This window comes from Propithecus coquereli, unplaced genomic scaffold, assembly GCF_000956105.1.
Source record: "Propithecus coquereli isolate 6110/MARCELLA unplaced genomic scaffold, Pcoq_1.0 Scaffold28, whole genome shotgun sequence".
In the NCBI taxonomy this organism is placed as follows: Eukaryota; Metazoa; Chordata; class Mammalia; order Primates; family Indriidae; genus Propithecus; species Propithecus coquereli.
Window position 1 is genome coordinate 4,778,397 of NW_012148396.1, and position 9,024 is coordinate 4,787,420.

Consider the following 9,024-nt stretch of genomic DNA (forward strand, 5'->3'; position numbering starts at 1 on the left):
TATGTAACATAAAAGCCTAATACTTACATTTTTGATTCTAGTAGTAATATGTCACCTTGTAGGAAGTATGGTAATATTAAAATTATGAAGAGAAATAAAATCTATCCATAGGCATGCCATCACTGTTTGCATTTTAGGTTTGTTCTTTTGCTTTTTTTTCTGTGCATATCTTTCATATAGTTGAGTTTATAATGTATACACTCTTATTTCTTCTTTTTGTCCTTTATTTTATATTAAATGCATTTTATTCAGTTACTAAAATTGATTTTAAGTGTTTTAGTAATTGCTTACTATTCTAACACAAACATAATATGTGTCACTTATGTTGTTCTCTAATGTCACTCTTTGTTCTCTCATTGTTGAAAGACTTTTATTACTGAGAACCAAATCCATATACAGTGATCACATACCATGAAATGTTGAACAGTGATCATTTTAGACATGAAAGTTATTTAGATAAAATCCAGCCTTCTCACAAAAAGCTATCTAAATAATAGCTTTTATAATAAAAATAGCCACTATTTGTTTATTGAACCACCACTGTGAGGCAGGCATTGTGTGAAACATTTTATATGCAGTCTTTCATGTTATCTTTGGAAAAATGATGGAAGATAATATTTTCCTTATTTTACATGTGAGAAAACTGAGATTCAGAGAACTTGGGTACATTATTTGAGCTAATTTGAGAAATTAATTGTATCGGGTTAACACAGTTAATAAAACCTTGGTTTTTTGACACCAATACCCATATATTTTCTACTACAACAGTGGAAAACATGGCATGTATCAGATTCATATGGGATACTGTTTGAAAATAACATTCTCATACCCCAACTTGTTTAGGATAGAACCACAAAATCAATTTTCAGTAGGTGCTTGAAATGATTCTAATGCATGACCAGGTTTTGTTAATTACTCAGTAAGCATCACTGTCTTAAATTATGTGCTATAATTCCCTGACTCATCTAGTCTGGCAGTAGAAGAAAGTGGAACCATATATTGCTCAGTTGGTATGAAATTATGTGTACTTTGTAGAATACTCCACCTTTGCTGATATCTTAACTAATTCTCTAATAAGACAGTCTGATAATGGGCTACCATGATAGGAGCAATGAAACCCATCAGCAGTTATACATTGTCCTACTTACGTTGTCATTAAGGGAGTTCCTTGGTCAGAAGCAGTGTTTTATAGCATATGGTGGTAGTGATCAGGGCATCCACCGATAGTTTTACAGATGGAAAGGAAGTGAGGAAGGCAAATCTTTATCTAGATTATGTGCCCAAGTTAACAGCAAGTGCCTGGCTATCCGTATAATGAAAGTGATCCTCAATATTATCAGCTTTCTGTCAGGGCTTGGTGGTCCTTTCAGATCACGCTGTCATATCAAGGGCTTGTGGTTGCTCTCTGCTGTTGACATATTGGACACTCGGCAATGGCAGTAGGCAGTCATCCTTTTTGAGGGGAGTCAGTGTTGTGAAATAATGCATAACTTCTCTCCCTGTTACTATGAACACCCTTATTTACAAACACCTTGAGTAGCACTGAGGTGGGTGGGGAATGAGGCACTCTAACATGTGCTACAGTGGGTCCTTGTGACTACCTGCCTAAGTGCCTTCTCTGCATTTGCATAGGACACTCTATTTTTACATACTTAGGCCTCTTTTCCAGACCACTTATCACCCATTCAGTAATCCTCTCATTTCTATGTCTTTGACCGCATGAATCAGTGAATCAATATAGGGATTCTGCAAGTGGCTGATTATTTATATTTCATCAAGACACCCAGGAACTGGGGGTAGCACTCATTGTGGATTTGCAATCCACTGAATTCATCGTCAATGGACTAGGACCAGAAGTCCATTTATTTCCTGATCCCATAAGCCCTACTGTAATCCATGGCCCTCAGTGGAGTGGCATTAGGTGAGAGTCACTTCTGTCAGTTCTCAAACTGGCTGGGTTCTTTTCTTTAGTGTACAATCTAGAAAAAGGTCTAGATCCTTGCTAGGAAGACTAGGAGGAAGTGTCACACATTAGGAGATGTTATAATTAGTATATGCAAGCAGCCTTTACCACTGGGTTTAACTTAGCTCTCTCATTCTCTGCATCTCTGAGAAAGCAAAGATCTAATCCTAGGCCAGGGTGTAATAAGGAGGCATGGTAGTAAAACATGAGAATTTTCATCTCCTTTCAAGGAGCTACCTCAGCTGCTCAGACAGTGTAGGAAAGGCCTCCTCAGACAGGCTTCTGCTTGTTCGGAAGGTTGAGTGGGGTTTTAGTATGTGGGTACTTGGAGTTATTTGGATCCTTCTAAATGTTGCCAGTTCAGTTGTCAGGTTTTCACCATTATCCGGACATGGTCCTAAATCTCACATAAGAGATGGCTGGGCATCTGTGTTGTCATTCAGCAGCACACAAACTTGCACTCAGTGGCAACAAGCAGTAAAACCTTCTAGGATACATCTGGCTCTTTGGGCTTAAACTCATAACATAAAACCCTGAGGCTGCCATTTCCTTCTTTAAACTCTTGAATACAGTAGGAAACAGCCCATTTCACTCCACTCCTCTTGCCCATCCCTCATACTGTTCTGTAAGCCTCTCACATGGTCCATCAGTTATTCCTTCAAAAGCATTTTACTGTAGGTGATCACAGGTGATCATTTAAGAAGTTTGCCACTTAAGTGATCCCAGTATCCCATCTGCTCTATTATAATCAGATCCTCACTGCTTGAACCCATGGATATTGATTTCAGTTGGTCCTTTCTACTAGTTTAATTGTAGTTTGTAGAAATTATTAGTTAATGATATGTTTATTTCTAAAGAGATTCCCATTACTTAGTATTAATATCCTTTTAGATTCTCAGAGTTTTCACTATTTAAGGTCTAATGAGAATTTAACTCATTTTCTTCATTTATATGCTATATTGATGAAATTATGGGAGTCATTACTGATATGTATCAGCTGGTTATATAAGATAATAATCATGATAGTGCTATGATCTGTTGAGCCTTTGGTTTGTGCCAAACGTCATGCTAGATGTTTTGCCCACATCGTCTTTGCTATAGAATAATGAATGCTGTATTTATATAATAATAGTCATTACTGTATTCATCATTTATTGAGTGCTCATTATGTGCGAGGCATAATTCTAAAGACTTTTTGTGTGTTAACTCCTTTATTAATATAACAACCTTGTGAGATAGATACTATACTATTATTATCCCCACTGAAAATCACCCCTTTAAAATGAGGATAATGTAACCTGCCTAAAGTCATACAATAAATGTTGGATTTGGGATTTGAATGTAGAACTTCAAAGTCTGTGTTTTTCCCTAAACACTATTCTGCCTCTCATCATAAACCTATGGTATAGTCTGGTGATAATTCCTTACTCTATGGAATTATATAATGATACAGAATCCTTCCGTGTATATGCCTGTAGCATTAGCATTATTGGCCTCTTGGATAATAGTGGAATTAAAAGATGGTGTTGCCAGGAACTCCTGGGGTTATATCTCTTATGGGATAGGTTTTTTGAAGAGGCTAGAAAGATTTTCTGCCTTTTAGAAATCACTCTAGTTTCAGGTCCCTATTAATCTTAATCTGTCTGATTTTAATATTGAAAACAAAGACTAATGGATGACCCAGAGTCTCGAAATCTGGACCTATAATTGAATGTTAGTTAGGAAAAGGCAATAGAGCAAAATCAGTAGTCCCTTGAAAATCTTTTTTTCCCTGCTCTTCATTTCCCCCTGAATTTCTTTATGTAAACCAAAATATAAAAGTTTAAAAACCTTTATCATAATTATGTGAAATCATGTAATAAACTCTTTCATTTATTTTATTCAGTTTTAGTCTCAGCATATAGTGCCTGACATGTAGAAATGTTTTTTGAATGAATATGTGAATGAGCAAATAATTCATTCATAGAAATGAGTGAGTAATGTTTAATTACTCGTTCAACAAATATTTGTTGAGCATCTCCTATATACCAAGCACTTTTCTAGACATGAAGAATGCATCACCAAACAAGACAATCACACTCTCTGCTCTGTGTTGATCACCTTCCAGTGAGGGAAAATCAAAAATAGACAAGTAAAAAGTAAGATATTTTGATAGTAATAAATGCTTTGTAATAGCACCATGGGCACATGGCATAGCCAGTGCATAAGTGAGCTTGGGAGTTTCACCGGGTTGAGAAACATAGCAGAGGCCTGTGCAGCAGCTACAGGAAACAGGAAGGCGAAGGCACCCCAGCAGGCAGCAGTGGGCAGACCATGGGGCTCCTCGTAGACCAGCCTCAGGAAACGAGACTTTATTCCAGCACAGAAGGAAGCTTTTGGCATGTTTATAAATGCCTGGGAATATCAGCATCAGATGTATAGTTTAAACCTTTTTCCTTAGGGTGGTGTTTGCTGTTGAGTGAACCTTCTGTGATAACCACATGCCAAATAAGCTTTGGACAGTTTTTATTTTCTTTTTCTTTTCTTATAATGATGCATTTTTAAATGTGATTTTTCTTTTTTAGGAAGAAGAGTTGAGGAAAAGTGGAGAAGCGAAGTACTTCCACCTCAATGATGATCTCCATGTTCTCATTGAAGTGTTTGCTCCGCCTGCAGAAGCTTATGCTCGGATGGGACATGCTTTGGAAGAAATCAAAAAGTTCCTCATCCCTGTTAGTGCAGTTTTTCTTGATAGTTAACTGGTGCTTTAAAGTCCTTTCTTCATTTTAATCCTTGATAATTCTTGTCAGTAATTGTTATTTGCATAGCTCCTTATCTGTTAGAAGGCTCCATGTACATCACCTAAAGTAAACCTCATAAGTGTCCCTGTGAATTACTTGGCATTATTCCTTCTTTATCTATAAGGCTTTGGAGTTTTAGAGAAATTAAATAATACAGGTGAGGTTTCATGGCTAACACTCTTGCAAAGCACAATCACTAGTTCAGGTTTGAGACTTCAAGTCCTAAGATTTTATGTGACACTGAAAACTCTTCACAAACCCGTTGTTCTCCAACACAAACCCATTAGTGCCTTCCATGTGTTGAACATCGTGCTTGGTGTTGGGCATGCAGACGTGAATAAAAGTTGTCCCTGCCCTCAAGGAATATGTAACTTAGGGGAAAAGAGGAACATCAACAGGTGATTTCAGTACAATGTGACAGTTACAATGACAGACATAACCATAGTGAGCATAGAGGAGAAGGGCTATTGCTAGCTTAAATGTGTAACTAGCCTCTGACAGACAACTGATAGTCTGTTTTAACCCTTTCAGACACCTTGACATTGCTAAGAATGTGATTATTTAAAGGGAATACTCCTCTACCTGTTACAAAAGTTATTGTAATTTTTTAAAATACACAAACTCTCTTATGTGATTTGTATGCTCTTGATAAAAATGAAAGCATTTAGCACTTTGGCTCTGTAGACAATTTATTTTAGAGAAGCTGACACATCTACCACTCTGGGGTAAAAATGTGTCTTCATTGATCTTAGGTTGTTCTGATAGATTGACTTACATACTGTAGTACATGTATTGTGATGATATTATCTTTGAGGAAAACAACTATTATATTTATAGGTAAAGGATATTTTAACTCAAGTTGCCTTCAAAAAGCTGAGACATGGAATTGCATTAAGTATTTAATCACCTGAGAGCTGAAAATGGATAATATTTTCCTGAGTTCCCACAGGCAAATATAATAGTCTGTTTATCCATTTAGTTCAAAAACAAAATTTCTAAAAACTTACTATGTGATAATCACATGTGAACTGATAAAAGACAAGATCTCTGCCCTCATGGAGTTTATAGTTTAATGGGAGAGTCAGATAATAAACCACATATTCATATAAATGACTACAAAATTGCAACTCTGGCATGACCACAACTAAGGAGACATTTATGTTCTAGTGGGCATGTAGTGTGGACCAGCAGCGCTGATCTAGCCAGGTGGGATGGGTTCTGTTGTCCAAAGATGGCTACAGTGGTACCTTCTCTCCCAGGACCTTTACAGTCCTCCACTCAGAGGTAGAATCTAATTTCTCTTACCCTGAATCTGGGTTACCAAGAGAATCTTTGCCTAACCAAGGTCACAGAGATTTTCTGCTGTTTCTTTTTAAATGCTTTTTAGTATTTTTTCATGTAAGTCTGTAATCCATTTTGAATTAATTTTTATGTAAGGTGTGAGGTTAGGATCTAAATTTGTCTTTTTCTATATGGATATCCAGTTGCGCTAGTACCGTATGTTGAAACAAGACAAACATTTCCTTATCGAATTGCCTTACCATTGTTGAAAATTAACTGAACATAAATGTAAGAGTTTATTTCTGGATCCTCACTTCTGTTGATTTATATGCCTGTCCTTATTGTCAGTAGTATAGTCTTTATTACTTTAGCCTTCAAATAAATTTGGAAATCTGGGTTATATAATTGCTCCAACTTTGTTCTTTTTCAGAATTGTTTTGGCTATTCTGGCTCCTTTGCATTTCCATATATATTTTAGAATCAGCTTGTTAATGTCTACCAAAAAAGCCTGCTAGGTTTTGATAGATATTATATTGAATCTGTAGATCAATTTAGGGATAATTTTCATCTTAACAGTTTTGAGTCTTCCAGTCCATGAAGGTGAAATGTTTCTCCACTTTTTAAAAAAGATATTATTTTATTTCTCTAAAAAGGGTACCAGCCTTGCGTTTCTTTATAAAATTTATTACTAAATATTCTATGCTTTTCATGCTATTGTGAATGGAATTGTTTTTCAATTTCATTTTCAAATGGTTACTAGTGTGTAGAAATGCAAATGATTTTTATACGTTGATCTTTTACTTAAACTTGTGACCTTGCTGAACGTGTTTATTAGTTCTAGGGTGCTGTTTTTTAATAGAATCATTAGGATGATTTAATGAAATCCTAATTAGTTATTATTAGGATTTGATGGCATTCAGGACCATGTCATCTGTGAATAAAGACGATTTTACTTCTTCCTTTCCAATCTAGATGCCTTTAATCTTTTTATGTTATACTATGGCATTCTATTCCATTTTATTCCTTTCCATTCCATTCCTAATTACTCTGACTAGAACCTCCAATGCAGTATTTTTGCTGAAATTAGGAGGAAAACATTCAGTCTTTCACCATTAGCTGTAGGTTTTTCATTGCTGCCATGTTGAAGTTCTCTTCTGTTCGTAGTTGGTGAGAGTTTGTATCGTGAATAAATTGTGTATACATGGATGCTGGATTTTGACAAATACTTTTTCTGCCTGTTTAGATGATCATGTGGTTTTTTTCTCCTTTATTCTGTTAATAATAGTGTATTACATTAGTTGATTTTCAGATGTGAAGCCAAATTTGCATTCTGAGGATAAATCTCACTTAGTCATGGTATATAATCTTGTTTATATGTTGCTGGATATGGTTTACTAATAGTTTGTTAAGGGTTTTTGCATCTATAATTGTGGGGGTATTGGTTTACGGTACAATAGTTTTCTAGAATCTTTTATATTAACCCACACATTTACTGTTTCTGGTGCTCTTCATTTCCTGTGGATAGAGTCATACGTCATTATTTCTTTTTAGCCTGAAAGACTTCCTTTAGACTTTCTTGTAACCAAGGTCTGCTAGCAAAAAAATGTTTTATTTTTCTGGGAATGTGTTTATTTTACCTACATTCTAAAGGATAGATTATATAATTCTTAGTTGACAATTTTTTTGTGTTTTTTTCATTTGTTTCCAGTACTTTGAATATGCCACTGTCGCCTTCTGGCCTCCATTATTTTTGATGACTAGAGAGTAATTAATCATTTTGTTGTTCTCCTGTACATGAACTGTTGTTTTTCTCTTGTTGCTGTCCAGACTTTCTCTGCCTTTGGTTTTCATCAATTTAGCTGTGACACGGTTTTTTATTTTTATAGATTTATGGAGTACACGTGCAGATTTGTTGTATGGCTGTATAACAAATATAGTGGTGAAGTCTGAGCTTTTTGTGCAACCATCACCCAATTAGTGTACATAGTACCAAATAGGTAATTTTTCATCCCGCACTTCCCTCCCACGCTCCCACCCTCTTGCCCTTCTGAGTCTCCAGTGTCTATTTATTCCACTTTCTATTTCCATGTGTACTCGTGGTTTAGCTCCCACTTCTAAGTGAGAATATGCTGTGATGTGTACATTTATCTTCTTGACTAAGCACTGTGCATCTATAAGTTTATGTTTTTCTTTAAATGTGGGAATTTTTCAGTGATTATTTCTTTACGTTTTTCTGCCTTCCCTCCCCTCATTTCTGCTGTGTGTTGGCATACATACTGCCATCCCCTAGATTGCTGAGTATCACTTTTTCATCCTTTTTTCCCAGTGTGCCTCAGACTGGATCATTTTAATTAAAATTTGACCTATCTTCAAGTTCACTAACTCTTCTGCTACCTTACGTCTGCCGTTGAGCTCTGTAGTGAAGGAGAGGAGCAGTTCATTGCAGTCATTGTACTTTCTGTAATCTCTTTTTTTGCAGGTCTAACATCTGGGCCCTCTCCAAGATATTTTCTTTGTACTGCTTTTTTTTCTCCTGAGTGTGTGTCACATTTTCCTATTTCTTTACGTCTCTTAGTTTTTTGTTGAAAACTCTACATTTTAGATAACATTGTAGCAAATCTGGATTCTGATATATTTTCTTTACAAAGGGTCGTTGTTCCTTTTTTTTTTCTGTCTTCTGTTTCTTTAATAATTTAATTAGACTAGATCTGTGGAATCTATCCTTCCTCATGGGTACAGCTAATAATATCTCTCTTTAATGTTTTTTCTTCTTTTATGTTTAAGCCTGGCCAACTAGGAGTGTTCTCTGTGTCAGCATTACTCACACACCTATGTTAGTGAAGCTTTTGTCCTCCACTGATGGGGCTGTGTGTGCACTGGGGACTGTCCAAAGGAGTCTGTTTTCATGTCTGCCTTGGCTTTTACTTTCCACCTGGATTCCTGTGTCTCCCCTGCATGTGCCCAGACTTACCATCAGGAAAGCGTGGGTGTAGGGCCTTG

The 9,024-nt window shown here is 36.1% G+C and overlaps 1 protein-coding gene across 1 annotated transcript in view; it reads left to right on the plus strand.

Moving 5' to 3' along the window:
* The window catches only part of KHDRBS3 (KH domain containing, RNA binding, signal transduction associated 3), a 180,766-nt gene that overhangs the window by 83,236 nt on the left and 88,506 nt on the right, over nucleotides 1-9,024 (plus strand). Inside the window, exons 6-7 of the mRNA XM_012647978.1 lie at nucleotides 3,682-3,711; nucleotides 4,528-4,674. Of these exons, the coding sequence (XP_012503432.1) occupies nucleotides 3,682-3,711; nucleotides 4,528-4,674 (177 nt within the window). The remainder of the gene's footprint in view (nucleotides 1-3,681; nucleotides 3,712-4,527; nucleotides 4,675-9,024) is intronic.